Source organism: Callithrix jacchus, chromosome 2 (assembly GCF_049354715.1).
Source record: "Callithrix jacchus isolate 240 chromosome 2, calJac240_pri, whole genome shotgun sequence".
Taxonomy (NCBI): Eukaryota; Metazoa; Chordata; class Mammalia; order Primates; family Cebidae; genus Callithrix; species Callithrix jacchus.
Window position 1 is genome coordinate 169560625 of NC_133503.1, and position 25919 is coordinate 169586543.

The 25919-nt window shown below is 41.2% G+C and overlaps 1 protein-coding gene across 1 annotated transcript; it reads left to right on the forward strand.

Annotated features, from left to right (window-relative positions):
* The first annotated feature begins 1194 nt into the window (after positions 1–1194).
* Positions 1195–25919, forward strand: UGT3A2 (UDP glycosyltransferase family 3 member A2). The gene is made up of 7 exons (XM_002745060.6): positions 1195–1397; positions 4025–4126; positions 10010–10124; positions 12531–13062; positions 21852–22083; positions 23573–23792; positions 24695–25919. Exons 1-7 carry the CDS (start codon positions 1304–1306, stop codon positions 24969–24971), a joined length of 1572 nt encoding a protein of 523 aa, XP_002745106.3. The 5' UTR covers positions 1195–1303; the 3' UTR covers positions 24972–25919.

Consider the following 25919-nt stretch of genomic DNA (forward strand, 5'->3'; position numbering starts at 1 on the left):
TCCTCCCTCCCCGGCCCCCCAAAAAAGCTATCAATATAATTTTTGAATAAATAAAAATCTTGGCGTTTGATAACAAATCCTTCATTTTGCTAATGTATTATGAGCAATACAAGAATAATAGACGAACTGGAGCCCCGTGATATCTGGTAAACCTTGCCCTTCTCACACTTCTCTCTCTTTTTAGGCGTGGTTAGGTGACGGATGCACAAATGCATAAGAATGTAATGCTTTAAATTCCAATGAGAAAAAATAACACCTGTAGACTGAAGAAGGCAGGGAGAATACAAGCAGAATTCAAGGACCCACTGCAATCAAGGATTTCTCTGCTTGTTTAGAGTTGCACTGAAAGCCTTTCCTAAAGCAAGTTTTAGTTCGAGGAGAGAGTGTGTAAAGGGGATACCGGACACAGAGATCTCTGCCCTCCCTAGGGCTGACATTGCAAGGAGGCAGAATTACAAGCTGTCTTGAGCATGTGCTCTTGGAAATTATGGAAAGATTCACCAGTCCTATTTCAGGATACTCATTCAGAATGATAGTCTCAGCTTTTGAATTTCAGCCCCCAGGTACAGACCTAGATTTCCAGAGTTAGGACTCTAGCCTTCGGGAGGTTACCTTCTAAAGAGGCACTAGGAGAGATGGTAGACTGATTTCCCTTGGGGATTCCCTTCTAGGGTGGTCTTGGGCTTAGGACATCAGCTCAAAATTAAGATTTTTTTGGAGAGGACGTCTCATTCTGTTGCCCAAGCTGGAGTGCAGTGGTGCAGTCTCGGCTCACTGCAACCCCCACCTCCCGGTTTCAAGTGATTCTCTTGAATTAAGATTAAGCAAGTGTCTCAGGAAGTAGATCATGGGGCTGGCAGTATAAGGTAATAAATAGAGGCAGTTAGACGGGAACTAGAGGAGGTAAATTCACACAGCCTTGGCAAAAGAGAATTGGGTCCCAGGGAGATAGAGCTTTCTTCAGCGCGATTTACTGAGGTCCCTGCTATTCCTGGCTCACAGTAAGGATTTTCCAGGCGGGAGGCCTGTGATCGGACGGGCAGAGAAGGGTTAAGGATGGGCTCACCGACCCCTCCTACTGACTGCTGGTAGTTTGGTAGAGTGGGAATAGATTATCCAATGGAGCACGAGGGAGGAGGGGCAGAGGGCAAGAGAGGATGGACAGAACAGAAGACTGGCAGGATCCTCTCTCTTACTTTCTCCCCCAGCCAGTGACTTTGGCGCACTAAGGTGCACTGGATCCCTTAGCCCGGCGCAGAGCGCGCAGCCCAGGCTGAGATCCGCGGCTCCTGTGGAAGTGAGCATGGCTGGGCAGCGCGTGCTGCTTCTAGTGGGGTTCCTTCTCCCTGGGGTCCTGCTCTCAGAGGCCGCCAAAATCCTGACAATATCTACAGTAGGTGAGTGCTTGGCCAGAGAATTCCCAGATAGGCACATCCCGGATACCTGCACTGCCAGGGGTTCCGCGAACAGCGCTTGATCAGAGTCATCCAAGTGATTTTCCAGGCTAGGCTTGCGGACCCGGCTGGAGGACGGAGAAGCCTATCCAGCTGTGGGACAGAGAGGGGCCTCTCTTGCTGAGAGGGGGGAAATAGTTTTGGAAAAAAGAGACCCTCCTCTCCTATCTCTTCCTGTTCAGGACGCGCTCCCCATCGGACAGGGCTGGGGCCAGAAATTTGAGATTAACCCCAGAACTTGAGACCCTGGGCTGCCTTCTCCAGGGTGCAGTGGGACTTTCAGAGGCTCACCCTAAGCTCCACAGGGTGTGTGTTTGGGAGTGCGCAGTAGCTTCCAGTGCAAACAACAGGGAGTGTTTTCAGGCTCTTGGAGACCAGGGAAAGGCGCTCTTGAGGGCAGCACTGCAAATTCTGCGAAGCTCATCCGGAGCCAGGGTGGCGCAGGCAGGTATTTCAGGGCTGCAAGGCCAGTGGAGTGTTTTCCTCCAGAGGAGACCTGGAGAACCGCCCAGGGCTGAGGAGAGGACCCAGGTCATTCGGATCTTTCTTCCTTTTACCTGTGCCGCTGACAGTTTTTCAGCGATTCATGGGACTATTAATTCTGCATTTTGGGCCTCAGCTTTATTTCTTTTATTTTTACCCCAAAGGGAATAGAAGATGAAAGAGAAACATATATGAGCATAAAGGGATCATCCCAGGAACGAGCTTCCCCAAGACTTTACTTCAATCCATAGTGGATTCTAATGGATTCCTTTTAGATCACAGAGAATCAGGTCTCATTGAGCTGGAAGAACCCACAGATCATCTAATTCAGTGCCAATTTTGATTTCCTGAGAGGGCAACTGAGGGACGGGGAGTGAGATGCATTTCTTAAGAGTACATGTGGCCTTCCTAATGTCCCAAGAGGAATTAACTTAGGGTTTCTTGCCGCGAGACCACACTCCGGAACTTCCACTCTGAAGCCCTTTTCACTGGGATTTTCAAAAATCACTGTTTAAGAAACCATGCCAGGGCCGGATGTGGTGGCTCAAGCCTGTAATCCCAGCACTTTGGGAGGCCGAGGCGGGTGGATCACGAGGTCAAGAGATCGAGACCATCCTGGTCAACATGGTGAAACCCCGTCTCTACTAAAAATACAAAAAATTAGCTGGGCATGGTGGCACGCGCCTGTAATCCCAGCTACTCAGGAGGCTGAGGCAGGAATTGCCTGAACCCAGGAGGCGGAGGTTGCGGTGAGCCGAGATCACGCCATTGCACTCCAGCCTGGGTAACAAGAGCGAAACTCTGTCTCAAAAAAAAAAAAAAAGAAAGAAAAGAAAAGAAAAGAAACCATGCCAGTCCATCTGAAGACTCTCCCCTCTTTCTGGGTGTTAGTAGCAGTAAAGCAACAGAACTTCTTAACTTCTTGAAAGTACATGGCCCTCCTCCCTCAGACTCCCAAGAGGGAGATGGTGTTGTTCCTGAGGTGCTGGAATCCTGGTCTTTGCCCCAGAATGCCATCTGACTCCCCAGGTTCCACCATGAATGGGTGTTTCTGTGGGACCCCCTTTTTTCCTGACCACCTGTTCTCACATGGATTAAAGTGAGCAAGAGCCGTGGCAGATTTGTACTTGTTGCTTTACATTATTCAAGTCTGGGTATAAGTAAACTGAGTCATTCAGAGAGCTGCACACCACTTCTCTACTCCCCTTGCACCCCCACCCCCAAACGTCTGGTGTTTACCATTATATTACCTTCTCTTCTGATCTTCCTTTCTCTACTCTGAGATCCTTAGAGTCAAACGAAGGCTGTGTTATTAGAACATGTACTAAGAGAAGACATTGATTTCATGAAACTTGTACCTCTTTTGAGGATCAAGTTTCTCTTTCCTTAGAATGGTAGGACTTTTGTGGAATCAGTGGTTCCCTAGTCTCTTGTGCAACCAGGATCCAGCAGGCCCACCATGAGGGCTCCCCAGTTGTCCTCAAATGTTTTAATTAGAACTTGATCATTGTTTGCCTAAATTAAGTACATTCTTTTCAAATACATTAGAATCTTAAGGATTTTGGTTCTAAGTAGTGGTCCCACATTCCTTCTGTCCCAGTGATGATTTCTTGGACTGATCTCTTAAGATTTCTATCTCCTATAGCAGCATAAATGTCCAAAGAGCGGGATCTCAGAAACAGCTCTCATTGATTGTATTTTAGGAACCATTCACATTCATATGTACAATGCCATACCTGTATTTCCATCAACGCAGTTATTTCTTTTGGACTCTGTGTCTCCATAAGGCCTCAGTTAGAATGTACATGTACCTTAGGATGAGGAACTCCCACGGCCTAAGTACATAGTAGCTCATTACACTGACATGGATGCCATGAATCACAAGAGGTGGCAAGCCACAGATAAGGATTTGCGCAGCCATGCTCTGGGTGAGTGGGCTGAGTTTTACCCAGAGGGATATGAGACTGGTTTCCTCCACTCACTATCCACGTCCTGTTTCCCTACCTTTCCTCTCCTGGAGTTATCACTACTGACTTCAGACACTGTGTTCCAATCATTACAGAACTAAAGCTGTTCATTACTCCTAGGTGGAAGCCATCATCTACTGATGGACCGGGTTTCTCAGATTCTTCAGGATCATGGTCATAACGTCACCATGCTTAACCACAAAAGAGGGCCTTTTATGCCAGGTATCTTTCCTCAATTTTCTTGATTTCTCCTACTCCAAGCAAAGAGCAAAATGCCTTTTGCATAGAAAGGCTTAGCAAAATATTTTTTAAAAATGGAATTCAATTGGAAAAATGAAAAGGGTGTGTGTGTGTGTGTGTGTGTGTGTGTGTGTGTGCATGCATGCGTGCACATAAAGTGCCAAAAAGCTTCTTAGGCTCTGATTACCAGGACTCAACACTCCATACTCCCATATTTTTTTCCCTTTAACTTGACTTCTACTCCATCCCAAGCAGCCATCTGCTCATTATTACAGATTATTTTAACAATACTACTTTATCATATGGCTTAAAAAATATATTGAGCAGGGATGGGTGAGATGTAATCCCAGCACTTTAGGAGGCCGAGACAGGTGGATCACTTGAACCCAGGAGTTTGAGACCAGTCTGGTCAATATAGGGAGCCTTTGTCTCTAAAAAGATACAAAAATTAGCAGAACATGGTGGCACCCACTTGTAATTTCAGCTGCTTGGGAGGCTGAGGGTGGAGAATCATTTGAACCAGGAGGCAGAAGTTGTGGTGAGCTGGGAATGCACCACTGCACTCCAGCCGGGGCAACAGAGAAAGACTCCATCTCAGACTCTCTCTCTGTATATACAGATGGAACAGAAATATTCAGCCTTATTTAACACTTCTTTTGTGTAAGAATCACTTTTCTTTTTATAGATTACTGTTCCTCTTTTTGTGATACCTGGAATTTAAGTAAGCTTTCTCAGGGGGCCCCTTATTTCTGCAGCTGAGTTAGCAGTCTATCACTGAGATGGTCTTGCATCCTTAAAAAATAAATGGCTGCCCACGAGTTTCCACATAGTGATTTCAGATGGTCTTAATGGAGTCATTGAATCCAAAGAATCTCAGCCAAAATGAAGCTCGTAAATCTTATCAACTCTTCTGTTGATCCACAAGGAAACAGAAATCCTGAGAACTTAATAGATTTGCTCAAGATTTGGTTGATAACAGAGTTCGGTGGATTTAGGAATTTATGCTCCAAATTGCTCGATATGGAAGTGTTGCTCAGGGAAAAGCCCAAACCCCAGCATCATGCAGTATACCCATGCAACACACCTGGACATGCCCCTCCTAAAGCTATAATTTAAAAAAGAAAAAAAATCCAAAAGTTAGCATCTTTGAGGAACAAAATTCTGAGATATTATAAATCTTTGAAGGTAACATCAAGCTTTGCTATTGTTCATTTTTTTTTTTTTTTTTTTTGGTGACAGTCTCACTCTGTCAGCCAGGCTGGAGTGCAGTGGGACAATCTTGGCTCACTGCAACTTCTGTCTTCTGGGCTCAAGCAATTCTCCTGCCTCATCCTCTAGAGTAGCTGGGATTATAGGCATGCACCACCATGCCTGGCTAATTTTTGTATTTTTATTAGAGACAAGGTTTCACCATGTTGCCCAGGCTGGTCTTGAACTCCTGACCTCAGGTAATCCGCCCGCCTCCGCCTCCCAAAGTGCTGGGATTATAGGCATGAGCCACCATGCCTGGCCAAAACTGTTTTTTAATCTACATTTTTTTCCTTTAAATTTTAAAATTTCATTGTGGTAAAATATGTATAACCATTTTAACCATTTTCTTTCTTTCTTTCTTTTTTTTTTAAATTGAGACAGAGTCTCTCTCTGTTGCCCAGGCTGGAGTGCCATGGCGTGATCTTGGCTCACTGCAACCTCCGTCGCCTAGGTTCAAGTGATTCTCATGTCTTAGCCTCCCAAGTAACTGGGACTGTAGGTGGGTGCCATTAGGCGTGTGCCACCATTCCCAGCTAATTTTTTTGTATTTTTAGTAGAGACAGCATTTCACCATGTTGGCCAGGCTGGTCTCAAACTTCTGACCTCAGGTGATCTGCTTACCTTGGCCTTCCAAAGTGCCGGGATTACAGTCAGAAGCCACAACACTGGGCCTCATTTTCAAATGCACAGTTTAGAGGCTTTAAGGACATTCACATTGCTGAACGACCATGGTCACCGTCCTTCTTCAGAAGCTTTTCATCATCATGAAGTGGAGCTCTACCTATTAAACAGTGACTTTCATTATTTACCCTCTACTTTCAGCCCCTGATAACCATTATTCTATCTATTTCTCTATTAATTTGACTATTCTGGGTACTGCATATAAGTAAAATGATACAATGTTTGTCCTTTTATGTCTGGCTTGCTTCACTTAGCATAATATCTTCCAGGTTCATTCATATTGTAGCATGTGTTAGAACTTCTTTTGTGTGGTTGGATAAATATTCAATTTTATGGATACAGCACATTTTGTTTATCCATTAATCCACTGATGGATATAGCAAAAGGCTGTTCAGCCACGTAATTGGCTTTCTCTATTGTGACTATTTTTTGACTATTATGAACAATGCTGGTACGAACACTGGTATACAAATGTCTTTTTGAGTCCCTGCTTAAAACCATTTTAATATCTTTTAATTAGGTTTCATATTCTCCACTGAATGTCATTTAGTTCCCTTCATATCTGCCTTAACTGGATACTGATTAAATAGTTGCAGTATGCTCATTTTGAAGACAATTATTTCTTAATTTCAAAAAGTGTAACTAAATTAAATTGATTTAAATTAAAAGTTTGATTAAAAATGAATGGTGGCAGTTCCAATAAACTTTGAGAAACTACTGGCCAGGTGTAATGGCTCACATCTGTAATCCCAGCACTTTGGGAGGCTGAGGTGGGAGGATAACTTGAGCCCAGGAGTTGAGACCAGCCTGGGCAATATAGTGAGACTTCATCTCTGCTAAAAATAAAAATAAAATATTAGCTGGGCATGGTGGCATGCTCCTGTGGTCTCAGCTACTTGGGAAGCTGAGACAGGAGGATCGTGTGAGCCCTAGCGGCCAGAGCTGCAGTGAGCCATTATCACACCATTGCGCTCCAGCCTGGCCAGCATAGTGAAACCCACTGGATGGATTGCAGCCAGACTCTCACCCACACTTGATGTAGATTATTCGGATGATGTGATTTAGGAATTCTGAGCTGATGAGCTTTAGATGAGATTTTTCACTTTGAACTGATGATATAATTGTTTGAGACTTTGAGGGATGTTGGGATAGAATGAACACATTTTCATTCCATGAGGGATGTATATGAATGTCTGGGATCTAGAGAACACAGTGTGGTAGGCAAATAATGTCCCCCCTGAAAGTAAACATGTCTGAATTCCTGTAATTATGATTGTGCTATTTTGCATAGCAAAAGGATCTTTGCAGATGTGATTAATATAAGGATTTTGGGACAGGGAGATTATCATGGATTCCCCAGGTGAGTCCAATGTAATTACAAGAGTTCTTATAAAGCAAGCTTGTCCAGCTCATAACCCACCAGCTGCAGGCGGCCCAGGACTGCTTTGAATGTGGCCCAGCACAAATTCATAAACTTTCTTAAAACATGATGAGATTGTTTTTGCTATTTTTTTTTTAGCTCATTAGCTATCATTAATGTATTTTATATGTGGCCCAAGACAATTCTTCTTCTTCCAATGTGGCCCAGGGAAGACAAAAGATTGGACATCCCTGTTATAAAGGAAAGAAAATGGTAGGAGAGTTAAAGAAGTGATGATGAAAGAAGAAATCGGAGCGATGTGATTGACTTTTGGAAGTGGGCCATGATCCAGAGATGCAGTCAGCGTCAAGAAGCTGGAAAAGGCAAGAAAATGGATTGTTCCCTAGAGCCTTCAGAAGAAATGCGGCTCTTCCCACAGCTTGATTTTATTCTAATGAGACCCATTTTGGACTTCTGAGCTCCCAAACTATAAGATAATATCTTGTGTTGTGTTAAGCCAATGACTTTGTTGTAATTTGTTAAAGCAACAATAGGAAATGCAAACAGCCATAACAGGTGCTCAGAAGAACTCCAGGTGGCATGAAAGGAGGATGGTAAAGCTTTACAGTGCAGATGTCTCTGGGAGGCCCTGATGAGAGAGCCTGTTATAGTGCAACTTGGATAGATTCTGGAGCCTTCTGTTACAGAAGATCCTATTCAATGTGGGCTGGTTTTTAAGTAATAAACATGAGCGGACCTAAGTAAAACTTACAAATAAGGACTATGTTGTCTTTAGAATGCAAAAAGGCCTAAAAGATGTTGGACTTGTAACCTTATGGGCACAGGGAGGCTCAATAGTTGTTTCTTAATAGTATTGGGGATGGAGAGGTCTTCAACTAACCAAATGATCATTTGGAATGTAATTGAGGGCCTGAGTCTGATACTTTGCATAGGACAATGGCTTATCCTCTTCGTGAGCTCCTTTTTGAATGTTTCTATGTCTTAAATGAGTGTGGCAAATGAATCTCCTCAGAGGAGGACACCCTCAATGTAATATTATATCTATACTCCTGAAGAAAACTAGAAGCAGTAGATCTTGCTGGCAGATTGTGGGCAATAGTAAGGCTGCTGAAGTATACCATGGGTAGCCATGCATTGTGTTTCTTCCAAGGTAAAGACACACTGTGACTGTTAAAATCAGCATGGAAAAGAACATACTAGCTAACTCTATGACTGCAAAGGATTTACCGGTAGACACTTGAATAGAGTCTTTCATTTCAATTAGCTTGAGTGTAAGGACCTTAATATGTGTGGGACTATGTGTTAATATACTCACAATCCTTACACAGAATTTGGTTTGGATGTCATCTGATGAAGGCACATTATGAAAGGTTTATGATTCATAGGGTGAGGGTATTGTTTTTCCTTATTTATTTATTTATTTATTTATTTTTGGAATAGCGGGACAGGCTACCAGGCAAATCCGAAAAATGGCTTTAGAGAACAGGGAGGGATGACTGGCTTGAGTTTTTATTGTGAGGAGGGGTTAGGATGGGCTGATGATTTCCCTTCATTGTCCTGACTTGCATGGGTTGAAACTCCTACCAGGGATAAGAGAGAAGGTGTAGGTTTTCTTACCAGTTTGCTCAAATGAAGCATAGGAAGGGGAAGGGGAAATAGGGCTTGAAATTTGTCAAGAGGCAAACAGCAAAAATGGAGTCAGACTTCTTATTACACGTGGGTAATGAAGAAGGGCCAAGCTTGTCAGTCGAGGTGATGGGGACTACTCTTTCAATGAAGTCTGTTAGTACTTTTTGACTGAATTTAAAAATTATTTGCATGTATCAGTTTAAATAATAAAAATAATTGTTTTGTAAAACAGAAAGAACAGAGGCTCTGGAATCAAACAGACATAGTGTATTTAAATACAAACTCTACCACTTTCTATGCGTGTAATTTTGACAAATTATTTTAAACTAAATTAACCTTTGTTTTCTTGACCTGTAAAATGAAACAAATAGCTATACTTTTAAATTGAAACTTCTATAACTAAACTGAAAAGGAAATCTTGAATTACTGTAACAATTTCAATAAATTTTCATCAGTTTATAAGATTGAATGAGAAAGCAGCGAAATGAGATAAAAAAGGAAGGCTGGGCCCAGTGGCTCACACCTGTAATTCTGTGGTTTGTGAGGCTGAAAGCAGGAGAATCACTTGAGGCCAAAAGTTTGGATCCAGCCTAGGCAGCATAGCGAGACCGTGTCTCTACAAAAAATTTTAAAAATTAGCCAGGTGTGGTCATGTGTGCCTGTATTTCCAGCTACTTGGGAGACTGAGGTAGGAGGACTGCTTGAACTCAGAAGCCTGAGACTGTAAATCGTGCTATTGTACTCCAGCCTAGATGACAGAGTAAGACTCTGTCTCAAATTAATGAATGCATACGTTAAAAAACACTTAAAGAAGCAACCATTCAAATAAATAATCTTTGAAATAAGTTTTGATATTGTTACGCTAATGTCACTCTTTTGTGTAGCATATTTAACTTGCTTTAACCTGTTACTGCTTTATTAAGATTTTAAAAAGGAGGAAAAATCTTACCAAGTTATCAGTTGGCTTGCACCCGAAGATCATCAAAGAGAATTTAAGAAGAGTTTCAATTTCTTTCTGGAAGAAACTTTATCTGGAAGGTAACTGTTTTTTTAATTCTTTGAACCAAAGAGTCACTATTTTAATTATACAAATGAATGGATGGATGCATAGGTACTTGGAAAGAGGATAAGAGGAAGTGATGGATGGGTGGATGAATGGATGGATGATGCATAGATAGATGGATGGATGGATGGATTGATAGATGGAGAGACAGATGATAGGGGGAGTAGATGAGTATTGTATGCCACATCATCCAGTAAAGTCACTGGAAATTCTTTACTCTGTACCGTCTTCCTTACACGTTTTCTGTAGAAAGTGGGAAATTGTTTCTTCTGCATTTCCTTGCAACATTTCACCTACAATCATTGCCTGTAATTTCCCCAACACAGAAATGTGGATAGGCCCCTCAACTTTTCATTGTTGGTGGGAAAATTAGAGTCACCTTTTCCCACTTACTGTCTTCCTTTCTTCTCATATATATTCATAAATACAAAGAAGGCTTATGAATATTGCTTTTATAGAAGTTAAACATATAGCCATGCAAAGTTCTTTTAAAAAATCAATCAACCTGGTACAAAATGAAACATGAAACAGACTCATTTTGCTTAACCTGGATGGGAAAGAACACGTAACTTTTTAATTTTAGACATAAAAGAGAAAACACAGAAATCCAGGCCTATCTTTGTTAATCACAGTGGCCTTACCTACTCGTCTTTCCTTGAAAATTCTACTCAGTAGTCGAGGTAGTGCTCATATCTGACTTTTTCCATAAAGTCTCCCTCCTCACCCAAGCTGGAGCACTACATTCTCTCCTCTATACGTCAGATATAACCCACCTATTTGACACTTAGCCTTATCATCTTGCATAGTTAGTTACATATTTTAAGCATATGCCTTGCTCTTCTTACCCAGTTTAATATTTTTAAGGACAGGTGTGGTAAGAGTGCATTCTTAAAATATTTTATTAGCTTAATTATAAATATGACTAATGAACTACATTCTAATAAGTTTTACTACATTACTAAATTTTTTTTTTTTTTGAGATAGAGTTTTTCTTCTGTCACCCAGGCTGGAGTGCAATGGTGCGACCTCGGCTCACTGCAACCTCCGCTTCCAGGGTTCAATCTATTCTCCTGCATCAGCCTCCCAAGTAGCTGAGATTACAGGTGTGCACCATCACGCCCAGCTAATTTTTGTATTATTAGTATTGATGAAGTTTCACCATGTTGGCCAGGCTGGTTTTAAATTCTTAACCTCAGGTGATCCACCCATCTTGGCGTCCCAAAGTACTGGGATACAGGCGTGAGCCACCGTGCCTAGCCCATTACTGAAACTTTAAGAAATGTTTGGCAACCATTCCTTTGTTATGTGAATCTTTAAACACGTACAGCAGAGGATGATTTCAGCCAATCTGCATATCACTAGTGAGAGACCTTCTCTAACTGGAGGGCAATGGTACAGTGGTGTACGGGTTACAGGTGTGTTAGGGAATTGATTCTCTCAGTCTTCCATGCAGTCAGTAGTTTTCTGATATCTAGAGCTCTTGCACTTATTTCAGCTGGCCTAGGCATCCTCAACTGTTTCTTCAACATTCTGTAAAATAGAATCATATTCTATGCAGGCATTATTGGAAATGCATTGCAAAAGAATTGTCCCTTTGCATAGGCACATGTCAGTAAAGCTTTGACATTATCTTATCTGAATACTACAGGTTGCATTGAGGTGGAAAGAAATAGTAATAATAAATAATTAAATAAATAATAAATACAAATTTGTAAAATAAAAATATAAGTAAACAATAAAGAAATAAATAATAAAGAAAACAAATAATGTGTTTCAAAAATCATGTTCCCTATGTTTTTGTTTTTTCCATTGCTTAACTCCCAGGGTTGGAAAGGTGGAATTCTCATTTTCAGCTGAGATTTTTGGTTGTAATGTAATCAAAGAGTTCCTTGGTTGAGGAAATCTCTCATATGCAAACACACAGTGCTAAAAACATAGCACATATCAATACTGACAAACTCTATCATCAAGTTACTTACACAGTTTGGCTGGGTAAATAAGAAAATCACTCATAAAAAGTGTGTATGTAAATGAGGGCTAAACAGAATGTCACCTAATTTATCAAGGAGACAGAACTGTGAGATCTGCTACAGTCTGAGATGGCTATCAGAGTAGAAGGACCTTGAATCAGCATGGATGGTGGTTGGAATTTGGATGAGGGGAGAAAAGGAGAAGGGAGAGAGGTATGCTCTAGGGAGTAGAAGCATTTCAGCCAGGATGATCATGGCAGAGAGTGTTTGTGGGAAACTGGTTGTATATGTGGGTGACTGTTAGAAAGGTTGTTGCTTCTCTGGGATATTTTTCTTTGTATCTCAAGGTACTTTTATGTATTGTAAATTTAACACTTCCATGAATATTCATTACTTATTTTTTTCTTACAGAGAAAAATTTGAAAACTTATTAAACATTCTAGAATACTTGGCGTTGCAGTGCAGTCATTTTTTAAGGAGAAAGGATATCATGGATTCCTTAAAGAATGAGAACTTCGACATGGTGATAGTTGAAACTTTTGACTACTGTCCTTTCCTGATTGCTGAGAAGCTTGAGAAGCGATTTGTGGCCATTCTTCCCACCTCATTCAGCTCTGTGGAATTTGGGCTACCAAGCCCTCTGTCTTATGTGCCAGTATTCCATTCCTTTCTGACTGATCACATGGACTTCTGGGGCCGAGTAAAGAATTTTCTGATGTTCTTTAGTTTCTGCAGGAGGCAATGGCACAAGCAGTCTACATTTGACAACACCATCCAGGAGCATTTCACAGAAGACTCTAGGCCTGTTTTGTCTCATCTTCTATTGAAAGCAGAGTTGTGGTTCGTTAACTCTGACTTTGCCTTTGATTTTGCTCGGCCCCTGCTTCCCAACACTGTTTATGTTGGGGGCTTGATGGAAAAACCTATTAAACCAGTTCCGCAAGTAAGTGAATCCTTAGCATTCAGTTTGGAATTCACACAGAGGCCTTCAGTGCATAGTTGGTGGCTGCCACCTGCCTTGGGATCCTGAGGCTGAAGTGGGGATAGGCAAGGGAGCACCTAGGGCATGATTTTAAAGGAAGTGCTGAATTTCAGGGTGGGGCAAGTACAGTGTTAGGCCTTGCACCATCTTGAGATCAAGGGCAACTTCATATGAGTTCCTCTGTCTCCTCTCTTGCCACACCCTAGTTCTAGCCTTGGTAAAACAAGCCCTATAGTTAAAATTTTATTTTTTGTTTGCATTTTTATTTTGTATGATCACGTGTACAATAAATATGTAGTTAGTGCCCATTACATGCAATAATTATTAAGGAGATAAGTTACTCACAATGAAACAGACAACAATGTGGATTCAGAGTAAGCAGGGTGGGACTGGAGGGACTGACAGCAAGAATTTCCAGTGTTATCTGCCTATAGAGCCCTGGCTCTGGGCTCCACCTACATCTTCTGACTTGATTTGTCTGGGGTGGACCCCTGCCACTGTAATTTGCAATTCAGGTGATTTGAAAATGCACAGCAGTTTCACAACTCAGAACCTCTGCTAGAGAAATTTTCCAAAGGGAGGAGAGCTAAGATGAGTTAACCAGCTGTTGCCTCTGAGCACTGGGTTCCCATTTTACAGAAGTTATCATATTTAATATCCTGCCACCAGTAGGGAGGTGTGATCATCTTTTATAAATGGAGAAGGACAGAAGCTCAGGTGATGTAGGTAACTTTCCCACCACCATGTATTTCAGAGGCCCTGCGGGCCTGGGCTTTCCAGATACCAAAATGTTCATCCTTCCTCCTCTGAACTTGCATTGGGTGAGCAGGAAGAGTTGGAGAATGATCTATGGGTGATATCAGCCTTGCATTGGTGGCAGAAAGTTTTAAGAATGAAGCCAAGAGGGAAAGCACCCCAGGTTGGGGAGCAGGAGGCCCAGTGTGTGATGATGTAATTGACATGGCCATGAGGCTGGGTTCCCTGGGCAGTGCTGGCTAGACTAGTGCAGTAGAAGATTCAATTGCATGAGTAAAACTGGGGATTTACCAGAAACCTTAGCTATCAGGTGAGTGGGTCAGGCCTCCACCATGGAGTAAGGGGAGGACATTGTTAAGAGGATAACAATGGGAGTAAGTGTTGTAATGATTGTGAGACAATATACATTAAAAAAAAAAAGTTTCTTCACTGCATTTTCCAATTTTTATATAATGGTTTATGTTGCCTTATAATTATAAAAATAATGACAAGGCTGTTTCAAAGAGGTCCTTTGGAATGGTAAGTGGTATGCTGGCTGGAATCCAGCAGGGGCTGAATCACTTAATAGAATGATGGGTTGGGAGCTGGGGTGAGCCCCTATAGGGCAGAGAGAATTAGAATCAGAGTTGAAAGAAATATTTGGAAGTAAGAATTGACAAAATTGTGCTCAACACAAAATTAAGACATCAGATACTGTGAGCCCAAAATATATGTCACTGGTCTTAACAATTTAGAAACTTTATTGGTCAAGGTTAAGGATGCACCCATGACAGCTTCAGGAGGTCCTAACGACATGTGCCCAAGGTGGTCAGGGCACAGGCTGGTTTTAGATATTTTAGGGAGACATGAGACAACCATCAATATGTGTAAGATAAACATTGGTTTGGTCTGGAAAGGCAAGAGAGGGGGATTCTAGGTCACAGGCATACAAGAGACAAACGGTTGCATTTTTTGGAGTCTCTGATTAGCCTTTCACTGAATGCACAATTTACAGATATAGTCACTTATGCCTAGTCTGGCTTAGTGAAACAATAGGGCAAAGGAAGCAAGTTGACATATATTTGTCAGCGAGCAGTGGGATGCTTTTGAGTTCCGTCTACACTTTGTCCACAAGGAATTTTCTTGTGGGCAAATGGTGAAGGAGGTATGCAGCTTTTTTTTTCCCCAAATATTTGTAGCTACCATATTTAGGAATGGAATGGGAGGCAGTTTTGCCTGATGAGTTCCCAGCTTGACTTTTCTCTTTGGCATAACAATTTAAGGATCCTGAGATTTATTTTCCTTTCACAACACTAACTTTGTTAAGCACTGCCGAGGGGACTTTGATATAAGCTGCCCAGGTCTGCTTTTGAGAAAGAGCATTACTGCTTTTTGTGTGTGTGTGTGTGTGTGATCCACCTCCTCAAGGCATTGATCATTTCTTTATGTTATGAACATTCCAATGATAGGCTTTTAGTTACTTGAAAATGTATCATAAATTTTTATTGACTGTAGTCCCCCTGTTGTGCTATAATGTGCTATAATGTTGTTGTAAATGACAGTATCCCTTTCTTTTCATGACTAATGAGTACTCTATTCTGTACATATACTATATTTTCTTTATTCATTCATCTGATGTTGAACATTTAGATTGATTCTATATCTTGGCTATTGCGAATAGTACTGTAATAAACATGGAATTGCAGATATCTCTTCAATATAGTGACTTCTTTTCTTTTGGATATATACCTAGCAGTGAGATTGCTTAATCATATGGTAGTTCTATTTTTAATTTTTCAATGAGCCTCTAAACTGCTCTCATAGAGTTGTTTGAGCTTTTATGTATTCTGGTTATTAATCCCTTGTCAGAAGAAGAATTTGCACATTTTTTCCCATTCCATGGGTTATCTCTTCACTTTGTTGATCATTTTCTTTGTTGTATAGAAGCTTTCTAACTTAATGTGAATTCATTTGTCCATTTTTGCTTTGGTTGTCTGTGCTTTAGAGATATTACACAAGAAAAAGAAATCTTTGCCCAGATCAACATCCTGGAGTGTTTCCCTGATGTTATCTTTTAGTAGTTTAATAGCTTGAGGCCTTACAGTTAAGTCTCTTTCTATTCTTTTTCTTTCTTTCTTTTTTTTTTTTTTTGAGATGGAGTTTTGCTCTTGTTGCCCAGGCTGGAGTGCAATAGTGCAGCACTCTTGGCTCACTGCAACCTCTGCCTCCTGGATTCAAGCGATTCTTTGCCTCAGCCTCCTGAGTAGCTGGGATTAAACGCACCTGCCAACACATTCACCTAATTTTTTGTATTTTTATTAGAGACGGGGTTTCACCATATTGGTCAGGCTGGTCTCGAACTCCTGACCTCAGGTGATTCACCCACCTTGGCCTCCCAAAGTGTTAGATTTAAGTCTTTAATACATTTTGATTTGGTTTTTGTATGTTGAGATATAGAGGTCTAGTTTTATTTTTCTGTGTATAAACATCTAGGGGTTTTTTTTGGCATCATTCATTGAAGAGATTGTCCTTATGTTCTTGGCACCCTTGTCAAAAATGAGTTCACCATGGACGTATGAATTTATTACTGGGTTATCCATTCTGTTCTGCTGGTCTATGTGTCTGCTTTAATGCTAGTACCATACTGTTTTGGTTACTATAGGCTTGTAGTATAACTTGAAGTCAGGTAATGTGATTTTTCCAGTTTTGTTCTTTTTGCTTGGGATAGTTTTGGCTATTCTGGGTCTTTTGTGGCTCCATATAAATTTTAGGATTATTTTTTCTCCTTCTGTGAAGGATGCGACTGGTATTTTGATAGAGATTGGGTTGAATCTGTATATTGCTTTGGGTAGTATGGACATTTTAACAATATTGATTCTTCCAGTGCATGAACGTGGAATAGCTTTCTATTTTTAAAAATGTCCTCTTTGATTAATTGCATCAATTCTTTATAGATTTCGTTGTAGAGATCTTTTACTTCTTTGTTTAACTTTATTCCTAAGTATTTTATTTTGTTTGTGGGCATTATAAATGAAATTCCTTTCTTGATTTCTTTTTCAGATTATTCACTGTCGGTATATAGAAAGGCTACTAATTTATATATGTTGATTTTGTATCCTGCAACTTTACTGAATTTGTTGATCAGTTCTAATAATTTCTTCAATAGAGTTTTTAAGTTTTTCCAAATATAAGATTACATCATCTGCAAACTAGGATAATTTAACTTCTTTTCCATTTTAACTGCCCTTTATTTCTTTCTCTTTTCTGATTGCTCTAGCTAGAACTTCCAGTATTATGTTAAATAACGATGGTGAAAGTCAGCATCCTTGTCACATTAGAGGAAAGGTGTTTAGTTTTTCCCCCATTCAGTGTGATACTAGTCTGGGATCTGTCATATATGACCTTTATAATGTTGAGGTATGTTCCTTCTATTCTCAGTTTTTTGAGGATTTTTATCATGAAGGGACTTTGAATTTTATTGAATGCTTTTTCAGCATCAATTGAAATGATCATATTTTTCCCTTCATTCTGTTGATATGATGAATCACATTAATTGATTTGCACATGTTGAATTATCCTTGCATTCCTGGTATAAATCCCCCTTGGTCATGATGAATGATCTATTTAATGTGTTATTGATTTTGATTTGCTAGTATTTTGTTGAGGATTTTTGCCTCAATGTTTATCAGAGATATTAGCCCGTAGTTTCCTTTTTCTATGTGTATTTGTCTAGTTTTGGTATAAAGGTAATACAGGGCTTGTATTTCCTTCTCTTTAGAATTGTCTGAGTAGGATTGGTATTAGTTCTTTCAATGTTTGGTAAAATTCAGCATTGATGCCATTGGGTCCTAGGCTTTTCTTTGCTAGGAGACTTTTTGTTACAACTTCAGTCTCGTTACTTGTTATGGTCTGTTCAGGTTCAGGATTTCTTCATGGATTGATTTTGGTAAGTTGTATGTGTTTAGGAACATATTCATTTCTTCTGGGTTTTCCAATTTATTGGCATATAGTTGCTCATAGACGTCTCTAATGATCCTTTGAATTTCTGTAGCGTCTCTAAAAAAAAGATGCTAGAGAATGTCTTTTTTAGCTCTGATTTTATTTATTTGGGTTTTTTCTCTCTTCTTAGTTTGGCTAAAGGTTTGTTTATTTTGTTTATCTTTTCAAAAAACAAACTTTTCATTTCATTAATCTTCTATATTTTTAAATTTTAAATTTCATGCTGTGATCTTTATTTTTTCTTTCTTCTATTAATTTTGGGTTTGGTTTGCTCTTGATTTTCCAATTCTTTAAGATACATCCTAAATTGTTTATTTGAAGTCTTTTACTCTTTTGATGTAGGCACTTATAGCTATAAATTTTCCTCTTAGTATTTTCACTGTATCTCATAGGTTTCGGTATGTTGTGTTTTCATTATCATTTGTTTCAATAATTTTTTGAATTTTCTTCTTAATTTCTTCATGACCTACTGGTCACTCAGGAGCATACTGTTTATTTTCCATGCATTTGTATAGTATCCAGAGTTCTTCTTTTTATTGACTTATAGTTTTACTCCATTGTGGTCTAAAAAGATACCTCATATAATTTCAATATTTTGAATTTCTTAAGAGTTGTTTTATGGCCTGATGTATGGTCTATGCTTAAATATGGTCCATGTGCTGAGGAGAAAAATGCCTTTTTTACAGTCATTGGAAGAAAATTTCTACAAATATTATTAGGTTCATTTAATCTGTAGTTCAGATTAAGTTTAATGTTTCTTTGTTGATTTTCTGTCTGGATGATGTGTCGAATGCTGAAAGTGTTACGTTTTCCATCTGTTACTGTATTGGGGTCTATCTATCTCTCTCTTTACCTCTAATAATGTTTTCTTTATATGTCTGGGTGCTCCAATTTTGAGTGCCTGTATATTTATAATTGTTACTTGTGCTTGCTGAATCAACCTTTTTAAAATCATATAATAACCTTTGTCTGTTTTCATGGTTTTTGTCTTGATATCTATTTTATCTGATGTAAGTATAGCTACTCCTTCTTTTTTCTTGGTTTCCACTTGCATGGAATAGATTTTTCTATCCCTTTATTTTCAGTCTATGTGTTTTTATAGGTTGTATGTTTCTTGAAGGCAACAATGTTAAGTCTCTTTTTTCATTCATTCAGTCAGTCTCTTTTGATTGGAGAGTTTTAGTCCATTTACATTCAATGTTATTATTTGTAAGTAAGGTCTTACTCCTGCCATTTTGTTATTTGTTTTCTGGTTGTTTTGTGATCTACTCTTTCTTCTTTCCTTTCTTCTTGTCTTCCTTTTAGTGAAAAAGATTTTCTTTAGTTGTATGTTTTAATTTCTCACAGCTTTTTTTGGTCTATCTGTTGTAGGTTTTGTGATTTGAGGTTACTACAAGTAGCATATAACCCATTATTTTAAACTGATGACAACTTAACTTTGATTGCAAAAAGAAACAAACTAATAAGCAAAAAAGAACAGTAATAAAAATTCTACACTTTAACTTTATATCCCAGTCCACTAAGGTTTTGTTGTTTCTATTTAGATCTATATTGTCTAAGCTCATTTATTCTTTCTTCCACTTGATCAATTCTTTTAAGATACTCTGATGCATTCTTCAATATGTCGATTGCATTTTCTACTCCAGAATTTTTACTTTTTTATTTTTAATTCTTTCAATCTCTTTGCTAAATTTATCTGATGGGATTCTGAACTTCTTCTCCGTGTTATCTTGAATTTCATTGAACTTCCTGAAAATGATTATTTTGAATTCCCTGTCCAAAAGATCACATTTTTCTTTGTCTCCAGGATTAGTCACTGGTGCCTTATTTGGTTTGCTGGGTGAAGTCATGTTTTCCTGGATGGTCTTGATGCTTGTAACTTGTTCATCAATGTCTGGGCATTGAAGAGTTAAGTATTTATTCTAATCTTTGCAGTCTGGGCTTCTTTGTGCCTGTCCTTGAGAAAACTTTCCTATTCGAGGGAATTGAGTGTTGTAATCTAAGTCTTTTGTCACTGCACCTGTGTCTGCATTAGGGTGCACTCCAAGCTCAGTCATGCCAACTCTTGCAGACTTGCAGAAGTACTGCCTTGGTGGTCTTAGTTAAAAGCCAGGAGAATTCCTTGGATTACCCGGCAGAGTCTCTTGTTCTCTTCCCTTACTTTCCCACACATCAACAGAGTTTCTCTCTCTCCCTGTGCTGAACTGCCTGGAGTTGGGGGAGGGGTGACACAAATACTCTCATGGCCACCTCCACTGAAACTATGCTGGATTACACTTGAAACCAACACAGCACTAGGCCTCATCTAAGGCCTGTGATAACTATTGCCTGGTTAGTGCTGATGTTTATTCAAGGCTCAAGATCTCTTTAGTCAGCAGGTGGTGAATTCTTCTAAGCTTATACCTTTCCCTTTAGGGCAGTAGGTTCCCTTCTGGCCCAGGTTGGGTCTAGCAAATCTGTCTGGGAACTGGCTCCTGGAATTGGGAATTGTAGGGATCTACTTACTCTACCTCCTCCCTTTCTAAAGCGGGAGTCTTTGCCCATGGCCTCCTCACACCAAGCCCATGAGAAGTACTGCCTGGCTACTGCTGATGTTTATTTGAGGCCCAAGGGCTTTTTAGTTAGCAGGTGATGGATCCTGCCAGGCTTAGGTCTCTCCCTTCAGGGCAGCAGGTTCTCTTTTGACCCAGGGCATATATAGCAGTGTTGTCCAGGAGCTAAGGCTGAGATATGGAGATATTAGGATTCTTCTTGGTGCTTAATTTTACTGTGGCCAAACTAGTACCCAAGTTGCAAGACAAAGACTTTTTCACTCTTCCTTTTCCTCTCCTGGAGGAAAGAATCTCTCCTGGAGCTGTGAGCTGTCCTGTCTGGAGTTGGGGGAGGGGTGACACAAGCCCTCTCTTGGCTGCCCTGGCTGGTTTCTCACCAGGTCACATGCACTCTAGGAATTTTAGTTCTTGTGGCCTAGATAGCCTTTCAAGTTTATTTAGAACCCCAGAGCACTTTAGCCTGCGGTGGTTGGTCTAACAAGCACTGAGGTTCCTACTGCTGAGGTGGATGCTTTTCCTCTGGCAAAGGCTGATCTAAATGCTCCCTGCATGGGTGCCAGCTGAATTCTTCCCTGTGTTGCTTTGTTCTGTGACTGCAGGGCACTGACTTCCAGTGCAAAGTGTATAGTCACTGGGCTCTGCCTCCCTAAGCACACAGATTCTCTCTCTGCACCACGTGGTAATTCAAGTCTGTCTTTCCTACCTTCTCAGTGCCTCATTCCTCGTTATGATGTTAGGACCAGGAATGGTGGTTGCTCATCTGATTTTTTTGATCTTATGAAGGTGTTTTCTTGTGGATAGTTGCTAATTTCGTTTTCCTGAGGGGGGCACAATCACTTCAGGCCTCTATTCTGCCATCTTCCTCCACCTCCCTATGACATTGCTGCTTTTAAAAAATCTTTCTCTGTGGTTATAATTTGTAGTCCTGTGAGTGAACTACTGAGGTACAGGATGAAGTATACACAAAAAGATCAGTGACTGAGACTATCATAAAACACTGGAGGAAAACACACTAAAATGGTACCTTTTGTGTAGATGGAGAGGAGCCTTATCTTATTCTGCCACCATTTCTGCCTGCAGCAGAGCTTCTCCATTCCAGCCTCCGGAAGTCCCACTCCTCATGTAGGACCCTGGCTACCTAGTAATGCTCTTCCAGATACTATTACCTCTAGTGTGACCTTGGAAAACTCCTGTGACTCCCTGGGCCTATAATGGGTGGAAGATCAAGAAAGGCCCGGAAACGAGGGTCAGGGCTTCAAGGAAGAAAGATGTTCTTCCTTGTCATGTTCACCAACACATGACCACAATGCAGCCAGTATTGAGCTATACTAAGAGCTATGATAATAGCTTTGGGACAGTGAGGACAAGGCACTGTGTTAGTAAATAATCTGATTTTCATTTTGTGGTCAACTAAGCTTTCACCAACAATTTTGTCACCTCTCTACCTTGGTAATCTTTCTCCAGGACTTGGAGAACTTCATTGCCAAGTTTGGGGACTCTGGTTTTGTCCTTGTGACCTTGGGCTCCATGGTGAACACCTGTCAGAATCGGGAAATCTTCGAGGAGATGAACAATGCCTTTGCCCACCTATCCCAAGGGGTGATATGGAAGTGTCAGTATTCTCATTTGCCCAAAGATGTCCACCTGGCTGCAAATGTGAAAATTGTGGACTGGCTTCCTCAGAGTGACCTCCTGGGTAAGAGCTGCCAAGGTCTGCTCCTCTCCTTACACTGACCTGTCTTTGGGGCTCAGTGGGGCTCTGACTTTTAGCTGAGCATTTGTACCAACCTCAGAAGGAGCTATTGAAAGGTACAGGTGAGGCTCAGTGGACAGAAAAGTAGCAGCCAATTAGAGTTCTTGGGAAACCAGGCTTTACTTCCAGTGGGATCAGATGCCAAAACGGCCATCCTTCCTTCATTCTTTTCTATCCCAGGCCTGATGTCTGTAGCCCTATGTGATATTCCTGTCAAGTCTCTTTAACTACTCCATTTGGTCTTGGACAATGTCCCCCCAAACAAAATTCAAGACAACCTGTCAACTCTGAATGTATATAGCAGAGGCTGGGAGAGTTAACCACTCTCTTCAGTGATTTTGTGAGCACGAGTTTGGCTACCTGCACCCACAGAAGCACACATCCATCCATAAATGTGGACACATCCTCTTAATTTACTAAGGGTCTGAGCAGCTTCTACCATCACATCATTAATGCCAACGATGTCTTTAGGATGTGCCAATATACCTGTGTGCCAAGCTTGACAACTTCACAGTTGGTGATTTTGTCTACTGAGTTGTTTGGGACCAGAGAGAGCTTCCTCGCCCCAAACAGGTTTTCTCTGTGCCCAGTGCAGCTTCTTAAAGACACCACACTGCCATAGCCACTGGCTAGAGCAGAAGTTCACAACCAAGATTACGGCTCAAAAGAATCTGGGAAATTTACGTTGCAGATTCCTGGTCCTACTTCTGTAAATATATTTTTTAAAATTCTAGGGTGGGGCACTTGCCTTCCATTTCAGAGAAAAGACAAGGAGTGTGATGCACACTGCAGTTGAGTGACCCAGGTTGAGACGTGTTTGTCATTATCAACAGCCACTTCAGTTAGCTCTAAGTAATGCTGGCATGGAAAGACAGGAACTGGAAATACAGGGGTGAAGGATCCAGTCTACTTTCAAGGGGCTTCTTTTCTAATTGAGGATACCATACAATCAATATGAGTTTTATGAGTGACACATGAGTTGTGATGTCAACGAATATGTCAGGAATACAAGAAAAGGGAAATCAGCTGTCATTGGGTAAAAAAGGGCTCAACATAGACAAAGGAGGTAAAAACAGAGAGGGACACACAGAATAGAGGTGAGGGAAACAGAGGTACAGGGAAGACACAGAGAATGAAGAATGGATGGACAGATAGAGATGTGTGCCTTGCTCAACACTCTTCTCTATAGAATCACTCAATGCTAAGCCTGAGCTGAATTTCTAGCTGAGGAGAGATGTTTCCATGAGATAGCAATGCTTGGAATCCTGTATCTTGGAACTGTAACCTTGGATGTGACCCAAGCACAGTCATGAGATGCAATGGCTCCAACACATCACTAGATCCCCTTGGCATTTTCTATGCCCTGAATTTCTGCCTGATGTTTTGAAAGTTTCATCCTGAAATGTCCCACCCTCTTTCTTATTTACAACAGCTCACCCCAGCATCCGTCTATTTGTCACTCATGGTGGGCAGAATAGCATAATGGAGGCCATCCAGCATGGTGTGCCCATGGTGGGGATCCCTGTCTTTGGAGACCAGCCTGAAAACATGATCCGAGTAGAAGCCAAAAAGTTTGGTGTCTCTATTTCGTTAAAGAAGCTCAAGGCAGAGACACTGGCTCTGAAGATGAAACAAATCATGGAAGACAAGAGGTATGCAGCTCTCTGGGGTTGTGGTCATAATGATGAATGAAGGCAAAACACTAAGGGCACTATGGGAGTCTTTTTTGTTATTGTTGTTTGGTTGGTTTTGTTTTGCTTTAGATTAAAACTGTATTTTCTAGGACATGGAATAGTATGTGTGTGATGCCAACAGCTGACCTGTGTTCTCTGAGAGCAAGAGCATTTAAGTTAGATGCTAAGAATCATTTCCTACCTTTTCATTTTGGGGAAATGCGAAGCCTGTGCCTGATATTCCCCAGGATGAGGTTTGCCGCCCCATTTAGAGACTGGCACAGTGTCGGTGCTCCATGTATACATATAATAATTACATTGACATACTTTTCCTAGGCTGCATCATAAGACTCCTTGTGGACTTAGTTACTTTTTTTGTAGTTTAAGACTTAAAAAAAAAATTTCTTTTTTAAAGATGAAATCTTGCTCTGTCACCCAGGCTGGAGTTCAGTGGCTTTGGCTCACTGCAACCTCTGCCTCCTGGATTCAAGCTATTCTCCTGCCTCAGTCTCCCGAGTAGCTGGGATTACAGGCATGTGCCACCATGCTCGGTTAATTTTTGCATTTCTAGTAGAGACCGGGTTTCACCATGTTTGTCAGGCTGGTCTCAAACTCCTGACCTTGTGGTCCACCTGTCTCAGCCTCCCAAAGTGCTGGCATTACCGCGCCCTGCCATAGTTAAGACTTTTAGCATTAAACATGGATCTTTGCATGTAGGTGTCATGATTAAACTTTTCAAGGGAGCCCAGATAGATTATTGCAAAGCCAGGCCAACAAAATTTCCTTGAAACTCAGTCTTTAGTGCATCATATAGAATGGATCACACATTCTAACTCTCGTGAGGTCACATTAGTAATGCCCCTCTCTTCCTCTCCCAACAGGTACAAATCTGCAGCAGTGGCTGCCAGCGTCATCCTGCGTTCCCACCCTCTCAGCCCCACACAGCGGCTAGTGGGCTGGATTGACCATGTCCTCAAAACAGGCGGGGCAGCGCATCTCAAGCCCTATGTGTTCCAGCAGCCCTGGCATGAACAATACCTGTTGGATGTCTTTGTGTTTCTGCTGGGGCTCACTCTGGCCACTCTGTGGCTTTGTAGGGGGCTGCTGGGCATGGTTGTCTGGTGGCTGCGTGGGGCCAGAAAGGTGAAGGAGACATAAGGCCAGGTACAACCTTGGCGGGGTCTGTTTGGTGGACAACGCCACCGTTTCTAGGGGGCTCCCCACTAGTTTTGGCAGCTCTGTTCTCCAGTCCTTCTAGTTAGCTCCTGTTTTCTTGAAGAACAGAAAAAACAGCCAAAAATCATTATCTCCACTTGCTAATTTTGCTACAAATTCCTCCTCAGGAGCTCCTGCCTGTTAGCAGAATTCTTTCCAGTCTCCTAGTTCTCCTTGATTTGCCATCAGCCAGGGCTGTGCTGTGATTCTTTCTCTGAGTGAGTTGGACCGTTGACCCTCAGATTTCCAGCCTTAAAATCCACCTTCCTTCTCATGCGCCTCCGCCTCTCTGAATCACACCCCGGCTGTTCCAGCCTCCATGTCCATATCTTCTCAGTCTCTTTCCATCACTCCTGCCCCTACCATCTGTCACAGAGCAACATCTGAGAAAGACACCTTGCATATTCTTTCAGTTTGTGTTTGCTTCTCCCGCATATTCTCTTCAATGCTCAGGAAGCTTGCCCTGTGCTTGTGAGTTCAGGGCCAGACACACACTTGCAGGTCTCCACATTGGGTCTGTCTCTGGTGCCCACAGAGAACTGCTTCTTTGCTGATCAGGCATGGAGACTATAGGTTTCCAGATTTCCTGAAAAGTAAAATTTTACAGGCTTATCTCTCCACAGCCTCACTAAATGATTGGCCAAGAATTCTGTCATCTGGCTACTCAAGGCTATTGGGGATTGGGGGGGGAGTTGTACACTGGCAACTGGCCATGAGGAAGGCGGCTGGATGTGGGTGGAGAGTTAGCCAACCTGTAGGGTCTGAAGAATGAAAAAGTGGCCAAAAATCCTCCAGAATGCTTGACCTGTCGAACCGGAATGTTTTTCTATTTAGTCTTGGCCTATATTCATGCACTTATGCAGCAAGTAATCATGGGCATGCTGACGAACA

What these genes read in the sequence shown, in the direction of transcription:
- UGT3A2 (XM_002745060.6), top strand. Translation starts at nt 1,304, where the DNA reads ATGGCTGGGCAGCGCGTGCTGCTTCTAGTGGGGTTCCTTCTCCCTGGG. An exon ending in GAAGAAACTTTATCTGGAAG is followed by an intron (nt 10,125 to 12,530) that starts GTAACTGTTTTT and finishes TTTTTCTTACAG; the next exon opens with AGAAAAATTTGAAAACTTAT. An exon ending in CAAATCATGGAAGACAAGAG is followed by an intron (nt 23,793 to 24,694) that starts GTATGCAGCTCT and finishes CTCTCCCAACAG; the next exon opens with GTACAAATCTGCAGCAGTGG.